Source organism: Eptatretus burgeri, chromosome 7, assembly GCF_056783735.1.
Source record: "Eptatretus burgeri isolate ZD-2024b chromosome 7, Ebu_testis_v1, whole genome shotgun sequence".
NCBI classification, from domain to species: domain Eukaryota; kingdom Metazoa; phylum Chordata; class Myxini; order Myxiniformes; family Myxinidae; genus Eptatretus; species Eptatretus burgeri.
The window spans coordinates 108,385,658-108,410,663 of NC_140967.1; the positions used below are offsets into that span (position 1 = coordinate 108,385,658).

The 25,006-nt window shown below is 44.9% G+C and overlaps 2 protein-coding genes and 1 long non-coding RNA gene across 4 annotated transcripts in view; 1 reads left to right on the forward strand and 2 right to left on the reverse strand.

Moving 5' to 3' along the window:
• LOC147024066 (phosphorylase b kinase regulatory subunit beta-like) overlaps positions 1 to 22,675 on the reverse strand; it is a 165,463-nt gene extending 142,788 nt beyond the window's left edge. For both annotated transcript variants that reach the window (XM_085890238.1, XM_085890237.1), the window contains exons 1-4: positions 22,485 to 22,675; positions 20,329 to 20,424; positions 13,526 to 13,664; positions 173 to 272 (exon numbers count right to left, since the gene is read on the reverse strand). In XM_085890238.1, the coding sequence (XP_085746364.1) occupies positions 173 to 272; positions 13,526 to 13,664; positions 20,329 to 20,424; positions 22,485 to 22,521 (372 nt within the window). In that variant the 5' untranslated portion in view covers positions 22,522 to 22,675. The remainder of the gene's footprint in view (positions 1 to 172; positions 273 to 13,525; positions 13,665 to 20,328; positions 20,425 to 22,484) is intronic.
• Positions 22,302 to 25,006, forward strand: part of LOC147024067 (neuropilin and tolloid-like protein 1) — a 110,475-nt gene continuing 107,770 nt past the window's right edge. Inside the window, exon 1 of the mRNA XM_085890239.1 lies at positions 22,302 to 22,378. The gene's annotated coding sequence lies outside the window, so the exon portion shown is untranslated. The remainder of the gene's footprint in view (positions 22,379 to 25,006) is intronic.
• Positions 23,339 to 25,006, reverse strand: part of LOC147024068 (uncharacterized) — an 11,511-nt gene continuing 9,843 nt past the window's right edge. Inside the window, exons 2-3 of the long non-coding RNA XR_015060524.1 lie at positions 23,772 to 23,889; positions 23,339 to 23,441 (exon numbers count right to left, since the gene is read on the reverse strand). This is a non-coding gene — a long non-coding RNA (uncharacterized LOC147024068). The remainder of the gene's footprint in view (positions 23,442 to 23,771; positions 23,890 to 25,006) is intronic.

The window sequence follows — 25,006 nt, forward strand, 5'->3', positions numbered from 1 at the left end:
GTGACACCACCATCTGATGCTCCGATGTTCGCGGTAAAGACAAGATAAATTAGCAAGGACAAGAGAGCAGACTGTATGTGACTCGTACATACCGTGTGTGACTGTTGCTCACATTGTGTGACTAGTACATACCGTGTGTGACTGTTGCTCACACTGTGTGACTAGTACATACCTTGTGTGACTGGCGCATGTAGCAGTACAGAATCCCACGCATACATTTCACCGCACAGCTCTCCAGTTCATGTTTCCGACCTTTGTCATCATCAATACGTCTAATTAAAGCAAAGAAGAGAAACAACCATCATCATCATCATCATCATCATCATCACAAACATTGCCATATTTCATTCGATTTCCCACTACGTCTTTCTATAAAGGGTGAAATCAAGGGTTAAGTTAAAGTAAAAGATCGGTTAATAATCGATGCCAACATAGTGCACTACAATCAATGAAATCCATGAGATTTTTTCATAACAGGATAATTTAATGAGCATAATACCCACATTGCAGTTCGTTTATCTGTCAAATGAGATGAATGAATGTACAGGGTGAGCCATAATCCCCAGGACGGTTTACCTGTTTGTACCATCAACCAGTGTGAGCCATAAAGCCCTGGACACAGTTTACCTGTTTATTCGATATTTGTTGACAAACTACCAGGGTGAGTCAGAAACACCAGGACACGGTTTACCTGTTTATTGAATATTTGTTTTCACCATCAACATGGTGAGTCATCAACCCCAGGACACGGTTTACCTGTTTATACAGAATTTGCTTTCTGAGGCTCTGTGACAGGGCAAAAGTCCCATTTGTTTCACATTTGGTTATATTTGGTGACTAGCAAATACAACCCTTCACTTTGTTGACGGGGACAATAAAGGGTGGGGGGGGGAGAAAGAGGGAGGGAGAGAGAGGAGAGAGAGGGGGAGGGAGAGAGAGAGAGAGAGAGAGAGAGAGAGAGAGAGAGAGAGAGAGAGAGAGAGAGAGAGAGAGAGAGAGAGAGAGAGAGAGAGAGAGAGAGAGAGAGAGGAGGCAGGTGTAAGGTGAGAGGAGGGAGGAGAGGCAGAGAGGTTGAAGAGGGGGGAAATTGGGAGAGCGACACCTCACCAAACATTTCTATTCACTGCGGGAGGGAGGGCGCGTGACACACACACACACACACACACACACACACACACACACACACACACACACACACACACACACACAGCCTTTTATTAGTGTAGATATATTACCTGGTTATACAAGATTTGCTCCACAATTACAGTTTTTCACCACATCTAACACCTGCTGTGTAATCCATTATCATATCATGTACCCCTTACATAAGTAATTAAAATGCTTGACCAAACCTATTACAAGCTGATGAAGATGTTAGAATAGTTCAGGGCTAACAGCTCGGCCCCAGTCAGTTCCAAGCGAGCAGGGCTTGGTTTGGCCACTTCAAGAAGCATGACGGTCTCTGCAACGTAAAACTGACAGGTGAGGGTGCTTCCGTGAACCAGGAGATAACCATGGTGTTCCCTGCTCAACTTGCAGTTCATTGAGGAGAAGGGGTACCTGCCAGAGCAGGTATTCAACGCAGATGAGACCGGCCTGTTTTGTAAAATGATGCCAATGCGAATTTTTATTTTAATCACAAAGTATGAGGGGACAGCATCGGGATTCAAGGCCGCAAAAGATCGGGTATCTCTTCTCGTCTGCACAAATGCAAAAGGGGACTGTATAACGAAGCCCATGATGTTGAGCCGCTCCCTGAACCAGGCTGCTCTCAACGGCGAGAACAAGCACACACTGAGCATGTTTTGGAGGGCCAACAGGAAGGCATGGGTGATGGCAGCAACTTTCATGGACTGGTTCCATAACTGTTTTGCCCCTCAGGTGGAAAGGTACATGGCAGTACAAAACCTTGCATTCAAGGTTCTCCTGCTCGTCGACAATGCTCCTGGCCACCCCGGGGATCTGAAGGTAGCTCATCAAAATTTCGAGGTGATCTTACTGCAGCCCAACACCACCTTCCTGATCCAGCCGCTCGACCAAGGGGTAATTTCGACTTTCAAAACATATTTTACCCACCACTCCTTTTGCCGCATTTTGGATGTGATGGATGCTGACCCAGACCTCACCTTTCAGCAGTGTTGGAAGGAGTTCAACATAGCCCACTGCATCGGCACAATCAAAGAGTCTCTGGATGAGGTGAAAGCATCCACCATCAACACCTGCTGGCACAACTTGTTGTCACAGGCAGTGAATAACTTCACAGGCTTTCTCGACAATATGGAGGAGAGCAATTAAATTGTCAGGTTGACATGGCAGATGAGACCGGGCGTAGTGGCGTGCGCCTGTAATCCGGCTACTCGGAGGCTTGGGTTGGAGGATCGCTTGAGGACGGGAGCTCTGCGCTGGGCCGCGCTATGAGAGGGTGTAGGGCAGCCCAGAATCATGACGAAACCCAATCTTTATCCCTGTGTCATAAGAGGCGACCAGGGTTGCGTCAGGAAGGGCATCCGACGTAAAACCTATGCCAAATCAGTCTGCGGATCATAACGGATAATCCGCTGTGGCGACCCCTAACGGGAGCAGCCGAAAGACGAACAACAACATGGCAGATGAGAGGAGAAGGCTTTGACGACATGGAATCTGAGGAGTTGGATGCTCTTATCACCTCGCATGCCGGGGAGCTCTCTGAGGAGGAGTTGGAAGCCATTACCAAGGTTTCCGAAGAGGAGGAGGAAGTGGGCAGTGATGAGGAAGAGGCGTCGAGGTTGAAACTCACGGTCAAGTTCCTGGGTGACATCATGCAGGACATTCAGTCAGTTACTGAGAGGCTTTACGACGTCGATCTGGTCATGGAACGTTACCTCAAAGTCAAGAGGGGGTTGGATGGCATGATGCTCACACACAAGAAGCGACATCAAAATCTACGGCAACATGCGAGGCAGCTCTCAATCACAGGGTTCTTCTACCCTGGGCCGTCCACCTCAGGAGCACCAACACACTCGCTGCCTCGTCTGCACATCCTGCCTCTCATTTGCTGAGCAACTCTTCAGGATCCTTATCTGCTTCGGCATCCTCACCTACATTCCTTTCAGTGCACGATTCATCAACACCCCCACCTGTGTGGTCTTCAGACGACTCCACCAAGTTCACTGGATTTTAATACATCATCATCATCATCATCATCATCATCATCATCATCATCATCATCATCATCATCATTTGAAAAGTCCCATGTGTTTGTGCAAATAAAAAATTGAAATTGTACCTGCTGTTGTTTTTTTAACTTTTACATTATGGTTGATTACTCACTTTTAATAAACTGTGAAGCGCATTCCTTCAATAAACATTGGAAACTGCACCTTGTGTTGGCTTTTTTTTTAAATGAAACTGCAATGATGTGCATTCACGGTTGAAAATATTTGAAACTTTAAAAAGTTTTCCTGATGAGCCAGAGACCGCCGGGAACCTATCTCCCTTTTTCCCAACGAAACAATTTGCGGTGTCAACATTAGTAGCTTCACCATTCGCGGTATTTTTTGCAGGTCACTAAAGCATAAGTCACATTTGCTCTACGGCTAGGATACGGCGGCCGTACCCCCCCCCCGAATTGACAGAAACGTGCGGCGGACTAAGAGTTTCTAAGGTGGCCTCAGGGTGGCCCTATGCCGTATGGCTATCTTTTACAGGCCATAGGGGTCTCTGTGGAATTAAAGCGCGGAGTTATAACTTTTTTCATTTCTAGGTTGGCCGTAGCAATTCGACAAGCCGTAGCCATGACGTAGATGTGTTCCACGTTGACCGTACGTAGGGCGTATGGTGGGCTTGCATTTTATTCGTGCGTTTTCCAAAGGCTCTTATCAATGAAAAATGAATTTTGCCAACCCCCAAAAATTTGCGGCGGCCGCACTATTTCGACATTCGCCTTGGGGCCCCCCTGCGGTCGCCTTGCGGGCACCTTGAGGCTACCTTGCATCTGCCTTGAAAATTCGAAGGTCACCGTGCGACATCAAAACGACATCACACCCCCACGTTTTCGGTCTCCACAATTTCTAAATACCCCGTGCGGCTACCCCAAAAATAAAAACATATTTGACTGCTACATTGTGTGACCGTGGAAATACTGTAGCCGCCATATAATTGCTCGTGGCCGTAGATTTTTTTAGATCCTACGGCCGCAGAGCCAAATGTGACTGTAGCATAACCGCCAGGAACATATCCCCCTTTTTTCCATTGAAACAATGCCCTGCTATTCGCGGATTCGCAATTCACGGCATTTTCCAGGAACGTATTCCCCGCGAATGGTGGGTTCCAACAGTATAAACAGCTAAACTGAGTCATGGGACGAATGGCTCAGCCTGGTACATGGAATAAACAAATCTTGTGTGAACAGGTAAAAACTTGTCCTGGGACGAATGGCTCACCCTGGTACATGGAATAAACAAATCTTTCTTGAACAGGTAAATCATGTCCTGGGAATAATAGCTCACCATGGTACATGGTTTAAATAAATCTTGTATAAACAGATAAAACCACATCAGGGAGATATGGCTCACCTGAACAAGTACCATATGGTACTCAGAAAAAATATTTTGCTCCTTTTGTGAACTCAACTATTAAAAAAATAATTTGAAGTGAAAGAATGGATATATGTTCTTCCCCATATTTTCTGTTTTAAATATTTATGAGATAAAGCAAGAATTTGCATATTAAGTATTAATAATGCAAAACAGCACACAGCAAGATCGCACAATGGCACATCATAATATCAGATAATACACTTCAAATTATTAAATTAAAAGACAGAAATTACACAGAGAAGGAAATAGGGAAGAATGAGAGAGGGACAGGGAGAGGAAGAGGGAGAGAGAGAGGGCGAAGGGAGAGAGAGTGTGTGTTGTGTGTATAATTATCCAAAGTGAAGCTTGTTCAGCAAAGCTAAAATTAACAACACCATATTGGCTTTGGTGAAGCCCATTTTATCCAGAAAGGCCTGCCATGACAGCTGCTGTGATGAGAACCCAGTAAGGAAGTGAGGAAGGGTTAAACACCCCAAGGGATTCGCACAAACATGTGAACGAGTGAGTGACACGTGAGTGTTACATTCATTGTGATGCCCGGTGTGTGTTATGTATCTGCTTGTTTTGGAAAACCTAATACTTTTGATAAAGGTTGTGGAGGCCATCGATTTATTAAATAAACATCTCCTATATTGCAGATTTTGTACCCCCAACCTCTACAACCGCCCGCCCTTCCCCAATACCTCCCTTGCACACTCTATCTATCCCCCTTCAAATCTGTCCCCTTCGTCCATTTCCTCCCAAATTCCCTTCCCTTCTCTTTCAATTTCTCCATATTGCCCGACCCTCCTTTCTGTATGGTATTATCTTGCGTTCTCTCCTTTTTCCCAATTATCATTAACTCACTTTTTTGCTATGACCCACAACGACATACCCTAATGGGTAAACAGATCCCCCCCGAATGATGCTTAATCAGGATTAAAATTCCATACAGAGCAGAACAAAAATACCAGTTATGGTGATAATACTTATGGTGATACCAGTGATGTTCGTTAATACCAGAAATAGTGATACCAGATATAATGACACCACTTGTGGTGATGAGTAGTATGACATATAGAATGGGGGTTCTGGCACACTTTTCACATTTTCAGTGTCATTTTGGCAAACCAAAAAGCTGGGACCTGCATCACCCCCTTTGAACCTGCATCAAAACTAAAACCGAAACCATTCTTAAAACAGGCTCCAGAATTGCTCTTGCCAGCTCGGGTGGCTCAGTCTGTCAAGCCGATTCGCTCTGTTGTCCCGACTGCAATCGAGCCAGTAGAACCAGTGCCCACACCTCCCATCCTCATATATCATAATATTGTGTCACAATGTCACAAACAATATAAAGCAACACACAGCAATAAACAGCAACTACATATATATATATATATATATATATATATATATATATATATATATATATATATATATATATATATATATATATATATATATATATATATATATATACACTAGTATATACACATTCACCAACATGTAGAGTTGGGCCAGGCTCTACTATAGTTCTCGATTAGAGGTACCTATGACAAAGCATATACCCAGCAAACATCCAAGGTCACAATCAGTATGGTTTCAACCTGGCACTGCAGTGTGTGGCTGGCAGTAGTCACAAAGAGGTCAAAAGCTACCAGTGTGGTGCCATGCTCAACACCCCACAACCTGCAAAACTCAAATTTGGCCGTGAGACCGCAGACTCATTAAGGAGTCCCCCAGTGGGTAGGCTGAAAGAGCTCCTTTGGTCTCCTTGGGACAACCACTGGACTGCACAGTGGGGTTCTGACTTATGCCAATCTACAAGCTACACTGCAGTATGCCACCCTCATCATTACTGACAGCACTGCACACAAACTAGGGCCTTCTATGCGTGTCGGCCCTGGAGGGTACTGCCCCCTAAGAGATGTGTGTGCACTGCATGTGCCGCATGGAAGTCCACTGGCTCGAGTGTGTCTGTCCCGAGTGTTGTTGTGTTTCAGAGGGTCCACTGGACATTGAGATATCAGACTGCAAGGGCCCACAATTTGCCATTGACAGCATGTTGTGCCCGACTCCGCACATACGCATTGTCGCTCCCAACTGTGCCTATTGCCAATGGGATCTTGACCGCACTACCACATTTGAATATGCGACACCCAACATTGGCATGTTATGCCCTACCTCACAGCCTACAACGAAGCCTATCACGTGCGTGGGGGTAACTACTTCCCCCGCAATGTGTTAGTTGACACTGCAGAGGCCTTCAACCATATTCAGCAGCAGTGTATAAAGTGCAGCCAAATGAAGCAGGCCATCCGTGCAGCTCTGCTTGTGCACATGTGTGTGAAGCACAACTTCACACGAAGCTGTGCTAAGGTAGCTCTTGCTGCAAGTGGGCGAGTTGTTCTGCAGTGTCAATGCACTCAAAGCAACCAGTTGGCAGAGGTTGGCTCATGACCCAGCCATACAGATTGTTGGCATCAAAGTAGTGGATGTGACTGTTAGGTATGGTGGGTTCGTAGCCCACTACTAGTGGATTGTTGGCCTTGGTGTGGCACTTGTACACCATTGAAATGCCCCCGCGTAGACCCTTCTCAAAGATGACATGCATGTTATCATCAATCAGTCAGTAGCTCAAGTTTTCAATGATAGGCCTGGTGATGTGTAGTAGTGCGCAGGATCCAGCTGGTGCTGCTGGAGGCACATGGTCTGAAACATCTCAAAGACATCTGCAAGGAGAAGAACATTGGTATGAAGGTATAGGTTGTAATATCCCCCCATATTCTGGCATCTAAACGAGGTCCAGACATTTTGAGCATTCCCATACTCCTCATGTGCAAAGCCTTCACCTGTGAGCTTTCTTTAGAAGGCATCAAGGGGTGGCAGTTGCTCCTTGAAGTGCTCCCAGCTATCCACATACTCAAAGGGGTTTACACCCTTCTGAAGTAGCACATTCGGCTCATATCTTGCAATCATCTCAAATGCCTCAGGCTTGTGAGCACAGACACACCTGTCCAATGATAACAGTTAGAACTGCAATGAGTAAATGAGCCGCAGCTGTCCCAGATTGCAGTGGTGAGTGGCGGAGTGATGCTGAGGTGTCATCCACCAGAAAGCGGGCTCCTTGTTAACCTGAGGTGGCCCATTTGGTTGGGTGCCTGGAATGTCCTATCCCTAAGAGAGGATGATCACCTGTCTCTGTTATCATCTGAGCTCAAGCGTTTGGACATCGGTATTGCAGCACTTACTGAGGTTCGGAGACCAGATAGTGACGAGGTCATGGTGGGTGGTCACACCTACTATTGGTGCGGTTGCTCTGATGGTTACCATTCCCAAGGAGTTGCTGTAGCTGTGTCCAATAATCTGACTTCCATGATAATTGAGGTCTTCTTCTTCTTGCGTATGGCAGTTTAGCTGCCGGGGTAGCTATCATTTCTTGGAAGCGCGACTGTGTCGCTGATGCAGTGCCTCGCTGATGCAGTGCCCCTCTAGCAGTTCACACTGGTACTTATTTCGCCGACCTCGGAAGGATGACAGGCTGAGTCAACCCCCTGGTGTATTAATTCAGAGGCCAATGGGGCTTTAACTCAGGACCCTAGGATCCCAATCTGCCACCATAACCATGAAGCCAACACCAGGCTCTGATAACTTAGGTAACACCGGTCAACAAGCATATTATGAGACTCAGGATTATTCACTCATTGGGTGCTGTTTCCCTGGTCTTTGTCTATGCTCCGACTGAGGCAAGTGATCTGACCGTGAAGGACGCATTCTATGCCACGCCCGAGTTTGCGGTTAATCAGTGCTGTAGACGAGATACTCTTCCAATGTTGGAGGATTCCAATGCATCGACTGGAACTGATAAAAAATGGTTAGGAGACATGTGTTGGTCCCCATGGGTTTGGAACTGTGAACCAGAATAGCATTAAGTTCCTTGACTTTGCAAGAGGTAATGGACTTAGGGTGGCTGGTTCATGGTTTAAGCACCCACAGGCTCATCGCTGGACTTGGTGCTCCAACATTGATGACGTGGCAGAGGAGATTGACCATGTGTTCATTGATGGTCACTCGAGGATGGTTCAGAACTGCAGTGTCTACCGGAATGCTCAGTTCCTCAAAAACGACCACAGACTTATTGTAGCAACTCTGAAGTTGCAGATTAAATCCAGGAGAATGGTACCATCTCAGCCTCGGCTGGATGTTCACAAGCTCAAGGATGAGAGGGTAGCTGACGAGTTTGCAAACAGGCTGAGTGAGGATTTGGGGGGTCAGGGTGCTTTGGGGAATCATGAGGAGTTGTGGAGTGCCTTCAAGACTACCATCCTTGATGTTGCCAGTGGATGGCATGGAACTCACCTTCAGGCAAACAAGAATTTTGTCTCTCAAGGGGTACTGGATGCCATTGACCACAAGAGTCGCAGAGCCAGGCTTCATGGCAGAGCTGAGCTGTTCAGGGAGCACAGGTGTAAAACTGTACATGCGTTGAAGGTGGACAAGAGGCCAATGTGCGTGGAATCTGTGAGGGGGTAGAGCGTCACATGTGGACAGGTGACTCTCATCCTGTTTACAGGGGAATTCATGCATTGCATTCCTCCAACCCCATGCCTCACTGTACTGCAGTTAGAGTGGAGATGGTGGGCTCTTGACAGAGGAGTCCGAAGTGAAGGGACACTGGGCCGGCTACTTTGAGCGGCTGTACCAGCCTGACCCACCAGATGTTGAGTTGGATGTCAGGGGTGTTACTATTTCTAATTGCTGACCCTCCATTCAACTGTGATGCACCTTCATTTGTCAAAACACAGGCTGCGGTGAACCAGTTGAAATGGCTTAAAGCTCCTGGGATCTGTGGCATCCATGCTGAACTTCTCAAGGCTGATGGAAATGCTACACTTGTGTCATCGCATGCAGTTCTGTGTTTTGTGTGGATTACAGACATCATCCCAACTGACTGGAGCAGGGGCCTTGTTGTCCCTCTCTGGAAAGGGAAGGGTGATCGCCAGGACTGCAACAACTACCGAGGGGTGACTCTACTCTCAGTGCCAGGCAAGGACTTTGCTCGGATATTTCATGATAGGGTTTACCACGATCTGCTTGAGCACCAGCGCCGAGAGCAGTCAGGCTTTACACCAAAGAGGTCAACATTTTACCATATCCTTACTCTTCTGGTCCTCACCAAATGCAGACGAGAGTTTCGGCAGGTGCTGCTTGCAGCTTATGTTGATCTCTGCAAAGCATTTTATTCAGTGAATCGGGATGCCCTCTGGAGGATTCTCGGTCTCCATGGGGTGCCACCAAAACTGATAAATCTGATGTTCGAACTATACTCTGGTACTGAGAGTGCTGTGGGTCGTGGTGGTTCCATCTCTGACCTACTTCCAGTTGTTACTGGAGTTCTTCAGTGGTGTGTATTGGCCCCCACACTTTTCAGCGCTTGTGTGGACTGAATTCTGGGGAGGATGTTGGAGAGATCAAGCTGCAGTGCATCGTTTGAGAGTGTCAGGATCTCTGACGTTGATTTTGCAGACAATACAGTCATTGCTGCAGAGACTCAAGATATCCTTTTGGGGGCCCCCAAGGTGCTGAATGAGGAGTCTTAGCGGCTGGGATGACACATTTCCTGGGTCAAAACTCAGATCCAAGCTTTCAATGACATCTTGGATGCTGCTCTGTTGTCTGTATCTCTTTGTGGTGAAGATGTTGAGGTCACACAGAGATTCACTGACCTTGGCAGTGATATTCATGTCTCTGCTGCCTCTGAGCCAGAGGTCAATAGATGTCTGGGTCAGGCCTGGGGAGTTATGGATTTACTGGATCAAGGGGTGCGGTGCTTTCATCACCTGTGTAGGAGGATGAAAATCAGAGTCTTCAGGTCCTTGGTGCTTCCAGTCTTGCTTTACAGATGTGAGACTTGGACTCTGATCAGGGATCTGAGACAGAGACTTAACTCCTTCAGTACCAGGTATCTTCGGAGAATACTTGTCGATCACTGGTCGGACTTTGTATCCGACAAGTGGTTGCTGAGAGTGGCTCAGATGAGACTTATTTCCTGTATAGTCCGTGAGTGTCAGATGTAGCTGTATAGACATGTGGCTCATTTTCCTGATGCTGATCCTGCTCACCAGATTGTCTCATTGAGGGAGCCTCGTGAGTGGAGGAGGCCACTGGGCCGACAACTTGCCTCGTGGATCAGCAGGTTTTTCAGTATTTCAAGGAGATGGGGATGGGTGGGCCAGTCATCTGCCTGGGGGAAGGCCAGATGGAGAATCCTGGAATACCGTGGGAAATTAGACGCAGCAATGCGCTGCTCCGGTGCATGCTCCCACACCTGACCTGACCTGCCCCAGGCTGAAGGAGATGTACTTCTCCATATTTTGGGGTTGCAGGTGAAATTCCCCTCAAATTTAGCAATAGCACGCATCATGAAATGAGAGTCATAATTCCACAGATTGTGAAAGACTACTGGAATAGTTTGTTTTTTCAGCCACAGTTTAATGTTGCAGGCATTGTCGGCAGCTCGATGATATTGCCCCTTGATGTGCAAGTGGTCACGCACAGTCACCATTCAGGGGCTTGTTGCAAACATGGCAATGAACAGCTGCATTGTGCCCCCACAGATCCTGAGGGGTCATCTGCAATGACCTTTGATTTTCTATGACTGTCTGGATCTTGGCTTCCTCCTTCTGTGGAGCCTGAAGGAAGTGTTCTGCAGCTTTCGGACCCCTGTGAACAACTAGAGGCTCGGTGTGGCCATCACACCTTTCAACGATGTAGGAGAACCCGCAGGCCTCGTGGAGTTGTGTTTTCTGCGTGGTGCTCTTGCTTGAGTTGAGCTCTGGCCCAACCACCCTCGGCGTGAGAGCCTCAAAGTCAGCATAGATGACGACAGTGGCTTTCATTTGCGTGTGGAAATTCTGGATTGAGAGTTTGTTTTTACCTTCTTCTGGCATATCAACCAGGATAGCTGTTTCGCCAATACTCCGGCACTCAGGCATGTGCTCTCCTACAGATCTTCATGAGTATAGCTGTAGAAGCAGCACTCACAGAACTCACTCACAGAAGTGCGTTTGCGATGTGTGCTCTGGTCATACAACAGGTGGTTCAGGTCCTTCATTCAGGAATAGTGGAACTTGCTCATTTTCTAAATCAGCAGCATGTTGATTCTGGTGATGTCTTCATGTACCTTACTGAGATGGTGAACGACAGCGCGTTTTTTCCATCCAAAGACGTTGATGGACAAGTTGTTTTGTCTCTCCACCTGCTTGATTTGGGAGATTAGTGTGGACGTGTTGAACCATGTGAAGTTGAGGCTGTCTTCTGTGGGCTATTTGCTTTTGAGGGTACTTTGTGGCACCAGTTATCGTGATGTGAGTGAGAGTGATGCCTATTATGATGACATTATACCAGTTATGGTGTCAGTTATAGTGATGCCAGTTATAACGATATGATACCAGTTATAATAATTATACTAATAATATTTATTCTCCCACATCTAGGGAAATTTCTCTTTGGTGACATCAAAGTTCAAATTTCATGAAAAAAAAAAACCCATAAAACATCAAAAGGAATAAGAAAACGGTAAAAAATACGGAAAATGGACTAAACATCAAAATGGCTAAGAATTTCAATTTAACACTTGAATTGCACATGGAACAAATTACTTTTTGAAAATGTTCTTCATCGGCCTCACACGAAAGCATCTCCCTGATGGCAATTTTTTTTAAAGTCCGTTCAAGAAGTCACTTTTATTGGTACATACAGTACATGCATCATTTTCCTATTCAATGCTCGCGAATACAGAGACTCCATGATGGTTTAAGGCCCACCCACTTTAAAATGCCAGTGTAACGACCTTTCTCAGTCGTGACCTATTAGATAACTATTCCAGGAAACGAAATTAAATGACAAAACACTGATCAGCAAGGGATTGGTCAACATCGGCATCATGTGTGAGCAAACACCAAATGAATTCAACTTCCTGAGAACATACAAACTTTGCATTGATTTGTTGTACACAGCAATGGAATTTTTTTTTATGAAAAGTTACCTTGTTTGCAATAATCGTGCCCAGGTATTTGAGTTTGTTAACAATTTCCACCTCATCATCATTTATGGTCACAGGCTCATGATTGTGACCTTTCCTAAAATCCAAAATCATCTCTAGTTTTTCACACATTCAGTGAGACAAAAGTCTCCACACCACGTATTAAATTCGTCGATCTCATGGAGATGCGATACAAAGGATGATCGATCGGAAACACAGCCAACAATGGCGGCATCGTCCACACACCCAATAGAGGCACACACTTGTTTGAGGACCACACATCCATTGGTGCGCAGATTGAACAGTAGAAGTTATAATACACCGCCATGTGGATCAGCAGTATTCAAGATTGATAACTTTGATGAACTACCATTCACCCTCAAGTGCTGAGGATGGTCTAGTTCTAATAAGAAATTTTCCACCCAGAGTAAGATAAGGTGGTTCAGGCACAAGTCACCCGACACTTTCAGAAGGGTAAATGTTTGCATAGTGTGAAAGGCCGATGAGAAATCAATACATAACAAAAGAACATAGGTTCCACTCTTGTTAAGGTGACTTGTGATTAGATGAAGCAAACCGAGCCGTACATCTTGGTGATAAGACTTATGGTGACACCAATGATGTTAATACTAGTAATAGTGAGAGTAGTTAAGTCATAAATAGCACTTTCTGCCTTAACAGTTTCATGCATAGGAAGGTGAACATGAATGTTGTGAAATAGTTAACTACAGCGAGAGACTGAGACAGAGACAGAGAGAATTGGTTTCATTATCTCGTTCGGTGGTGGATGCAGTGAGAACTTTGTCCTTTTACCTTTCCGTCCGGGTGTAAATAAACTGCAAGTACGTCACTGAATGGAAAAAGATCTAATGGAGGAGGCAAGGAGGAGGGAGGGCTGTTCATGGTCAAACGCTGAAAGTCTCACCTGTAGGCCAGAGATAAAGCCCAGAGAGCGGCCGCACAGTAAGCGTTATCTCGCACTTTGGCGATGGCTGGTTCCTTGTGCGTTTCTGTGGGGAACAGGCCAATTGTCGGACTCTGGAAGTCCAACATTGTGCACTTTACTGGAAGGAATGGCAAGGGATGGGAAGGAAACGTTAGATAAATCTCGAGGTCAAGAGCTTGAGTGCAATCAGGAAATATAAGGATTCAAATAAAGATCATTCATTCATTCACTGTTTGACTCTCTGTCTCTCTGTGTCTCTGTGTCTCTGTCTCTGTCTCTGTCTCTGTCTCTGTCTCTGTCTCTGTCTCTGTGTCTCTCTCTCTCTCTCTCTCTTTCTCTCTCTCTCTCTCTCTCTCTCTCTCTCTCTCTCTCTCTCTCTCTCTCTCTCTCTCTCTCTCTCTCTCTCTCTCTCTCTCTCTCTCTCTCTCTCTCTCTCTCTCTCTCTCTCTCTCTCTCTCTTTCTCTCTTTCTCTCTCTCTCTCTCTCATGTTCACCAACCAAACAGCACAGCATCCTGTGTTAGTAATGATGTTACTTGATGCGAATAAACACATTGAGCAGGTAGACTGCCAGTACAGACATTAAAAAAAAATTGCCTTTGTATTTGTGTTGTTTTTTGTTCACTTTATTTATATGTTTTGTAACATCACTTCTCAATGATAATTAATTTCAAGCCAGAATTAGTGGAGAATCTCTTCCACCTCTAACATCAATCATTTCCATTTTCTTTGTTCATCATTTATTCCATGCCTGTGCATTTATTGATGTAGTGTTTAGGTAATATGGCACTTTTGAAATGACATGATCCACCTATAGTATTGGGAGTTACAGGAATATTCATGAATGCATGATGAATCGGAACTGCCGAGGCAGAACCGAGAGTGAGGTCAGAGAGCTGTGGAGTACGGGCAGCAGGAGACACCTTTAAAAATGGTTGAGCTGAACAACCTACATGTGAGCTGACTTTGCTACACAACACCACCCCAAGTTGCGGAGTCAATCGGGGCGGCCTGGACATATTTCATGCCTCCCAGAAGAGGAATGCACAATGGAACGACTAAAAAAACTTTTAAAGAAGCCAAAAATACTCGTAGATGTACCAGCGAGAAAGAGGTGTGCCTCTGCACAATGAAACAGTTGGCGAACTTCCTGATCAGCTCGTTCAAAAAGTTGATATTTTGCAGCCCGTAATGAAAAATCTCCCGACGATGTGGGCCCATGAAAGGCCGAAGGTTCGTAGATGGGCACGTTCGAACCAAACCTTTGTGGTTCTTAACACTGATGGGAAGGTCATATCTGAAGCTTGTTTATGCACGGGGTAAGTTTACAATGATTGTATTTCCTATTAAGCATGTTTCGGAGGGAAGGGGGAGTTGTGTGGGTTGTGAGGACTGTTATATCTACAGTAAGACCCCGAAATTCATGGGGGATACGTTCTTGAAAAATTCCGCGAATGTGAAATCCGTGAATGTCGGGGCATTATTTCAATGGCACAAAGGGGGATAGGTTTCCAACAGTTTGTGATTCCTCAGGGGAAATTTTAAAATTTTACAAACATGAATGCATGTGATTACAGTTTCATTAAAAATGCTTGTAGATAATAATAATAATAATGACAATAATAAAAGTAACCACAGCAGGTACTTTTTCCAATTTTTATTTTATATATGACATAACTTTTGATATGATGATGTTGATGAGTTGGAAGGCAGTGAACTCCTCTGAAGAAGACGCAGGTAAGGGTGCCGATGAGTCGTGCACTAAAGGGGATGTAGGTGATTGGATTTTTTTCACTTCTCCACCTCTCTCCTCTTCTCTTCTCCTCCTCCCTCCTCTTCTCTTCCCCCCCTCCCTCCTCTTCTCTTCTCCCCTCCCTCCTCCTCTCCTCTTCTCCTCCTCGCTCCTCTTCTCTTTTTTTTTTTGTCTTCGTTTATCTTCAGGGCGAGATTGTCTTCAGAAAATTGTCTTTAGAAGTGTCGATAGATGATCGATGATAGATGATAGATGCAACAAAACAAATTTGCCACCCCATTCACCCCCCTGCGAGGGAGAGTGACTGACAAATGGGCTGACCAAGGATGAGGCCTTGATAAAGGATATAATTAAATAAAGCCGTTAATTATAATCTTCAAAAGGGGTGTTTTTAACGAACACCCAGTTTTCAGTCTTACACTTCCTTGGAGTTTAATTAGTATGCATGCAAAGTTTCGGGCCACTAAGTTTCATGGTTTTCGAGTTATGGAGTAGTCACACTGACTGACTGACTGATTGACACACACACACACACACACACACACACACACACTTATGATTATAGTTTATAATGATCAAACTACAACACAATGTCTCACATTCTCTCAATTGCTATTTGCTGATAGTCTGCTGAACTGATTTTAAAAGCTGATATTCCAAATCTGATTCCATATTTACTATTGGAACTCATGACCTAAATAATTATGGCGAAATATAAAGTTAAATCAGAAAAAAAATTCAAAACATCTATTTTTTTCGCTTACCCCATCATATGATTGAATAATAGGCTACTTTATAAAGTACTAGCAAATACAACCTGTCACTTCGCTGATGGAAATATTAAGTGGGAGGAGAAAGAGGTGGGGGAGAGGATAGAGGAGGGGGGAGGATAGAGGATGGAGGGGAGTAGGGGAGGAGAGGGAGGGGAGAAGAGGAGTGAGGGTGTTGAAGAGGAGTGAGGGTGTTGAAGAGGAGTGAGGAGTAGAAGAGGAGGAGGAGAAGAAGAGGGAGGGGAGAAGAGGAGGAAGTTGGAGAGAAGAGGAGAGAGAAGGGTAGAGAGGGGAAGTAGAGAGAGTAGGGGGGAGAATAGAAGAGGATGGAGGGAATGGAGTGAGAGAGAGAGGAGAGAGGAGGAAATGGAGAGAGAGAGGAGGAAGGGGAGGGGAGAAGGGAGAGGCGAGGAGGAGAGAGGGGGAGAAGATGAAGAATGGGGGGAGAAGAGGAGGGATGGGGGAACAGAATATGAGAGAGGAGGAGGGAAGGGGTGGGGGGGGGAGATAGGCGATAGAGGAGGGAATGGAGGGAGAGAGGAGAGAAGGAGCAAGGGGGAGGGACGGGGAGAAGAAGAGGGATGGGGGAGAAGAGAAGAGGAAGGACCCAGGGATCCTTTCTTTCAAGCTTCTGGGTCTCATTATCTGCCATGACCTTTCCTGGGAAAGTCACATTTCAAACCTCGCCTCCAAAGCCAGTCGCCGACTGGGAATCCTCCATCGTGCAAAGTCCTTCCTCGGCCCTCCTGAGCTCCTGACCACTTACAAAGCTTTTGTCCATAGCCTGATGGAGTACTGCTCTCCCCTCTGGGCTGGTGCTCCTGCCTCCCACCTTTCTCGGCTTCACGCTGTAGAAACCAAGGCATTTAGGATCATTGGCATCTCCCGCAATGAGGCTGAATCTTTGGGCCTCTCACTCAATCACCGCAGGTTGCTCGGTTGTCTTTCTGTCTTCCACCGACTCCTCTCCAGCCTCGCCCCCCCCCCCCACTGCTCTCTCTGCGATTTGTCCCCACCATATTTCCACAGGGCGCTCAAGGTCCGCCAACAACCCCCTTCTGGTAAAACTACCGAAATCACGAATCACTGCTCACCTTCACTCTTTCATTCCTCTTTTTTCCCGCCTTTGGAATAAACTCCTTCACTCTATTCTTTCCCATTCTTCCCTCCAGGCATTCAAAACAACTGTTCACCACCACCTCTTATCTTCCCCCATCCAAATCCTCGATCTTTTCTACCCCCGATAATCCACCCAAGCCCACTTCCTTCAATTCCCTGCTTTCCTTCCTGAAAGTCCCTGTTATGTCCATCTTCTATTCCCCATGTTCCCTGTCCCATTCCTCTCCCTTCCACAGATCTCCTGTGTCTGTTCCCCACTGTTTTGTCCCTCCCACTCCCACCCCTCTTGTCTCATGGCCCTTGCTGTGCATTGTGTGTTAGCTCTCATACGAGCCTCGACAAGGTATACAAAAAATAAAATAAAAAAGAAGGAGGGGGAGAAGAGGAGGGAGGAGGAGAAGAGGAGGAGGAATGGGGAGAAGAGGAGGCAGGTGAGTGAGATAAAGGAGGGTGGGGAGGGAAGGGAGGAAGAGGGAGGAGGGATGGTTGTTTTTTTTTAATCGTTGTTTTTTACTTATTCACCAAATTTTTATCCTTGTTTACCATTTTTTGTTATTCTTTATTTTTTTCCTTGTTTTCCACTTTTTTTACCCTTGTTTACCATTTTTTGTCCTGGTTTACCATTTGTTTTTCCTTGTTCATCATTTTTTTAAATCCTTGTTTACCAATTTTTTCCTTGTTTTTTTTTTTTTTACAATTTTTATCCTTGTTTTTTCCTTTTTTTACCATTTTTTATCCTTATTTTTTTCCTTGTTTACCTTTTATATCCTTGTTTATCTTTGTTTACCATTTTTTTATCCTTTTCATTGTTTCTGCACAGCCTTTGTTGCAGAAATCATTGCCTTGTTTTCTTTTCAGAAGCATGGGGAATCCTTGTTTGAGTAACAGTGAGAGACATTTGGAATAACATCATGGATCCCTGGAGTGTATCAGAATAAACAGGCTCCAGCCCTTCACTGGCACGGTGGATTCAAGCATATACTGTATGTGTATGCTGGCGTCTCATGATGGTACTGTTATTAAACACCCAAAGTGATGTGGCAGTAATAGTCATCCATGGAATGTGGCCTTCTTCTTGATACAACCAACTCAGTAGAAATACCTTGTGCAAGCACAAATCCAGATCATTCAAGAGGTCTTCGTTTAGCCAGGCATTGCCTTGGGGACCCCAGTTCCCTTGGCTAGAAGCAATGCTGCCACACATAATTAGGTCGGCAAGGTAGCCGTTTACAGTAGGGTTGAGCACAAAGAAAATACAGAGCCCATTTACTACAGTGGCTGATTGCACAAAGAACACAGGGAATGTTCGCTTATATATCCCGGTTCCCTATGCACTGGACCACACATCTGCACCAATCATGTTTTCTGCCAAAGGTAAAAATCCTTTGTACTTCCTTGCATTGGTGAGCTTGAGAGTGGGTGCCATTTTGCCAGGCCTCCAGCTGGAGATTTTCTCTCTCCTAAATTCAGCAAGGGGATGGAGCACCTGAACAAAACAGACCTCACAAGCTGACAGCAAAGAAATGGTGCCGGCCTCTGTTCACCAACATTGAGGCAAAATCAGAATTTACAGCCACACATGCAGTTCCAAAATGGCCAGAAAAAAAAAGACATGGAGAGAAGACACTTCAAGGCACCTCGAGATATCAATCCCATTGCAACGTTTAGAAAGTGTACCAAGGATATGTATTGTTTGTAACCATGCTTCCTTGGAACTGAAGGTGAAAATGAAACAATATACTTCCTGTTTAAACCCCTTGTGTCCTATAAAGTGCCTACATTAGCATCGGTGCCTCTTCATGCATGTCCTATTATTTTGATACATGAATTGGTTTGCGTTTTGTGTTCCACCAGGTTGTGTGTGTGTGTGTGTGTGTGTGTGTGTGTGTGTGTGTGTGTGTGTGTGTGTGTGTGTGTGTGTGTGTGTGTGTGTGTGTGTGTGTGTGTGTGTGTGTGTGTATGTGTGTGTGTGTGGCCTTCAACACAGAACTAAATGAGTTGTGATTGGGATTTCTTTCCCACAAGCAGTGTTTGCATATTTTACTCTTTCAGCACAAAACAATAACAACAACAACAACAACAAAAACAACAAAACACCACCATGGAATAGTAATACCATGACACTGATTTTTCTCGTTTGTTAACATGCATGGATGGTCTCCTTGAAGTGAAAGCCCGAATCACTGAGGCAAATCCAGTATGGATGTTTTCCCATTTCCTCGAGGATTCAGTGTTGTTAAACAACAGCTGGGTTTGTGTTTGGGATTTACAGGGACAAGGTATTCTGTATTTCAGGCTATCCGCCCTGGGTCGATGTCTAACAAGGATGGGCAATGAATCCAGTAGCCTGGAAACAAGGCATCACACAGCTTTATTCACTGCTATCTGTCCATGTCCATCCTGTGTCATTGTTTAACATTTATTTACACATCATTATTTAATCCTTCCATTAATTTGTTTAGACAGAGGAAAATAAACACAGGTACACATTGCTACCCTGAACATGGATAAGTGAACATATGTAGAGAAAGATAAACAGTCAATTGCCAGACATTTGCATTATCTCAAATCAGATATTATATGGTCCTGGAGGCCGTTATTGTTAAATCACATTCACAAAAGAAGCAAGGATCTGCATATTTGTCCCAAATTACACGTCAATCAGTCCCACATTACACATCAATCGGTCCCACATTACACATCAATCAGTCCCACATTACACATCAATCAGTCCCACATTACACATCAATTGGTCCCACATTACACATCAATAAGTCCCACATTACACATCAATCAGTCCCATATTACACATCAATCAGTCCCACATTACACATCAATCAGTCCCACATTACACGTCAATCAGTCCCACATTACACATCAATCAGTCCCACATTACACATCAATCAGTCCCACATTACACATCAATCAGTCCCACATTACACATCAATCAGTCCCACATTACACAACAATTGGTCCCACATTACACATCAATCGGTCCCACATTAGACATCAATCAGTCCCACATTACACATCAATCAGTCCCACATTACACAACAATTGGTCCCACATTAGACATCAATCAGTCTCCGATTACACGTAAATCAGTCCCAGATAACATGTCAATCAGTCCCAGATACTTACCAAAGCAGTAGAGCCTGTTCAGACTCTGCTCCATGTCATGTCCCATTGTTGTGGCTTTGTCTTTGCTGGCCATTTGTAAGGGTTCATACACTGAATCTGCAAAAAAATCAATTCGTTAAATCATACAATAAGTCTATACGACAAGCAGAAAGTATCGCTTTTTTAGACTAAAGTGGAACAGCTTGTCCTCGTCAGAAAAGGTAGACCAGATCCCTCCCCACCTCATACAAGCAACCATGGTCCTTCGTTCAGTATAATGAAACATTTTTCATCTAAATTGCCTGCTGTACGATAAAGCAGAGGTGTCTCTGGGGTAGATGTTTATGGTACCGAACAAATAACTAAGACTGAAGAGGTGAGGAGGTTACACAGGGTAATGGGGGAGGGCATGCCCCATATGTCCCAACAAAATAATCCAATCAGCTAACAAGAAGGCCCAGCATCACAATCAGGGCCGTAATAAGCCAGCAAACCAGAAGGCCCAGACATACGGTCAAGATGGTGATAAGCCAGCTAACCAGAAAGCCCAGACATATGGTCATGACCCTGATAAGCCAGCTAACCAGCAGGCACAGCCACATGGTCAAGGCCGTGATAAGCCAGCTAACCAGAAGGCCCAGCCACACGGACATGACCCTGATAAGCCAGCTAACCAGAAGGCCCAGCCACATGGTCAAGGCCGTGATAAGCCAGCTAACCAGAAGGCCCAGCCACATGGTCAAGGCCGTGAAAAGCCAGCTCGCCAGCAGGCCCAAACACACGGTCATGACCCTGATAAGCCAGCTCGTCAGAAGGATGAGCCACATGGTCAAGGCTGTGATAGGACAGCCAGCTAGCAGGCCTAGCCACACTGTCATGACCCTGATAAGCTAGCGAGCCAGCAGGCCCAGCTACACGGTCAAGGTGGTACTAAGCCAGCGAACCAGAAGGCCCAGCCACACTGCCATGACCCTGATATGCCAACTAACCAGGTAGGCCCAGTCACACTGTCATGACCCTGATAAACCAGCTAACCAGAAGGCCCAGTCACACTGTCATGACCCTGATAAGCGAGCTAACCAGAAGGCCCTGCCACATGGTCAGGGCCGCGATAGGCCAGCTAACCAGAAGGCACAGCCACATGGTCAGGGCCGTGATAAGCCAGCTAACCAGAAGGCCCAGTCACACTGTCATGACCCTGATAAGCGAGCTAACCAGAAGGCCCAGCCACATGGTCAGGGCCGTGATAAGCCAGCTAACCAGAAGGCACAGCCACATGGTCAGGGCCGTGATAAGCCAGCTAACCAGAAGGCCCAGTCACACTGTCATGACCCTGATAAGCCAGCTAACGAGACGGCCCAGCCACACTGTCATGACCCTAATAAGCCAGCTATTCAGAATGCCCAACCTCATGGTTATGACCTTGATAAGCCAGCTTTCAAGAAGGCCAGGCACACAGTCAGGGCCATGATAAGCCAGCTGATGTCTTTGCCGACACAACAGGCAAAACATATTGAAGAAAATTTCACTGTTTTGCTTCCTTAACTTTACACTTACCATGGGAAAACTGTGCACATGCAAGGTTAGAAGAGTTTATTTCAAGTTTGGCTGTGCAAGGTAAGAGCAGGCATGTGTGAAGGAGGCAGGTAAGAATAGGGAGGGATGAGGTTAGCTTACAATGCAAAATCGAGTTCAGGCAATCTGGTTTATCTGATGATGTGAAATTTGTTGGGCTTTCAATTATCAAAGAAGTGCACATCCGACAATTAGAATACATTGTGGAAACAGTTGTCAGAAATAATTTCCAGCACAGAGCAATTGTCCACTTTAATATCCTTGAGATTTGTGAGTTCAGCAGCAATGTAAAAAGTGCAATTGAGCTGGAAATTGAGGGCAAGGAGAAAACGAGTATAACAGAAGTCATTAGTCATTTACACCAGCAGGCCGAGTGATGACAGAATGGCACCGAACACAACTTGTTAAGAGTTATAAGTCTGGTGTCAAAATCGCTCTGAGGTCATTCCAAGGCCATATGAACATGAATCGCCATAAAGAAGGCAAAGGCAACTGGGTAAGCAGTTATAAACTTAACAGCTGTTTGCTTATGAGGCAAAATATCGAGTTGTGGTTATGACGATCAAACTATATTCAGGTGTGAGTGAGTTAGTCAATCTTACCAGATCTGGTTAATCGAAGTTGATCAGATTTCATCATTATTGCTGTGCCCTCGTCGCTGGGTCAGGGATGTCTCCGTGATGTTGATCTAAACGAGTTCATAAGTTATTGAAGCAGCAGCACATACAATGATACACTAGGACTAAGCTCGTTGGCTATTTTGAGTGAGGTCTTGAGATCCACTGGTGGAGGGGAAGGGGTGGACGAGTGCATGTACTATTTATGTGTGTCATGTCCTCGCATTTCATCAAATCCTTTGGGTACAGTCGTGCCGCTCAACTTGAGATCAAGACAGTTTCATTTTAAAAAAAAATTGTATTCTAAGGTTTTTTCGCCCTCTGATTGCTAATTCCAATTGCATTTGCTGACAAAGTACTTGTGGAATCCATTTCATCACAGAATGAAAATACTTCATCATCTCGACCTCCAAAATTACTTTGAGTCAAGGCATTGATGAGGAAAACGGTTCACACGATCTGGGGGTCGATGGTCGAAATAATTCCCTTTATAATCGGTTTCTGCATCAATTCCATGCCATTTGTACAGTAGGTATAATTCATTATTATCTGCCCATTCCCTTCATATCATGAACAAACACAACGTATGCCAAGGATAATGGACACGTCATCATGCTTATTTATACACACACATTTATAGTTATTATAACAAGTAATAAAAACATTTTTAATGACAAGGGCACTCGGTAGAGCGCATACCTCCACCGCGTAATGCCTGATCCACGAGAATATATCTGGCCCAATACATTTTTGAAATATGCGACATATCGTTTTTGGCCCCATCTCTCAATGGTGAAGAATTACTTCAAAAAAAAATTATATAACTCTCGTATCCATACCCAGATTCGGATGTTCACCAAAATCGAATCAATTCTTCCTTGTCACACGCCCAACATGTCTACCAAATTTCATCCAAATCCGTCTACAACTTTTTGAGATATCCTGCAAACAGACACAGACAGGCAAAAAAACAGATGAACAAGAAGACAAACAAGAAGACATCGTGCAGAGCACGATACTTGCAAAATCCATAAAACAAATTTGATTTCAAAAATAATTGGTGGTTGAATTCAATGACAAAATATGCAAATCCTCTTCAAATCTCAAGTGAATCGGATGAAAATTGACAATTTTTGAAATTCGGCCTATGTTGACCTTTTGGTCCATGTTGACTTCAAAAATCGTTGGTGGTTGAATTCAGTGACGTGATATGCAAATTCTGTTCAAATTTCAAGTCAATCGGATGAAAATTGAGGATTTTAGAAATCCCACCTAAGTTGTTGACCTTCGGCCTATGTTGACCTTTTGACCTCAAAAACAACAGGCTGTTTCCTTTTAACATACTCTATCATGGGGTGAGGTTTCGTGAGGATTGGTTTAAAATTGTGACCTGCAGGCGACAGAAAAACAAACAGACAGAATAAGAAAATCGATTTACCAATATACTTGAAAAATGTTCGATTTTGCAAATAACAAACAAACAAACAGACAGAGAGGGTTGAAAACATAACCTCCTTCACTTACGGCGGGGGATGTTAAAAATGTCAAAGGATGTCGGGATGCTCATCCAAAAAATATGTAAACAAGGTGGGGATAGTCACAAGAAATGATCACGTGAAAGCATCACTACATCTTTCTTTGAATAATGCTTGTCCCTAGAAAAGACAAAGCTATATCGAGAAAACACACACACACACACACACACACACACACACACACACACACACACACACACACACACACACACACGCACGAGTCATTTGTAGGGACAAACGTTATGCAAAGAAAGATGTAGTGATGCTTTCACGTGATCATTTCTTGTGACCATCCCCACCTTGTTTACATATTTTTTTGGAGGAAATCCCGACATCCTTTTACATTTTTAGCCCACGCTTGCGAAGTGATGTGCAGGCTAATGCGATCGGTCCTGTACATGCGTACGTGCGTGATCGGTCCCATACGAGTGTACATGCGTGTCTGCATTTTATTATTCCCTTTTCTTTGCAACGACTTGCCAGATTTACACGATTTTTTTTTTTACAATTGGAGTGACGACTGGTGCAGAATGTTTTAATAATAATTGTAACATCATAGGTAATGTATACCTGGTGTTGGCTCAATGGTTAGGGTGGTGGCTTGGAATCCTCTGATCCTGAGTTCAAACCCCACTCCACTGTTGAATTGATGAATTCATACCAGGTGGGGTTGACTCTGCCTGTTATCCTTCCGAGGTCGGCAAAATGAGTGCCAGCATGCTGGTATACTGTGTCGGAGTGGCGACCCGTCCAGGATTGTGTCCAATAGCCAAGGAGACTGCTTAGGCAGCACCAACGCTCTGCATGGAGTATTGTCCCGATGGATGGATGGAGGTAATGTGGTGTGGCAGCCATGTTGGAAAAAAGGAAAACCTTTGAACCTCCATCTCCAAAACAGCACCCAGGAAAAAAATTGAAACTTGCACATGGCAAGTACTCATCATGGGGAATAAGTGGTTTTTTATGATGTCG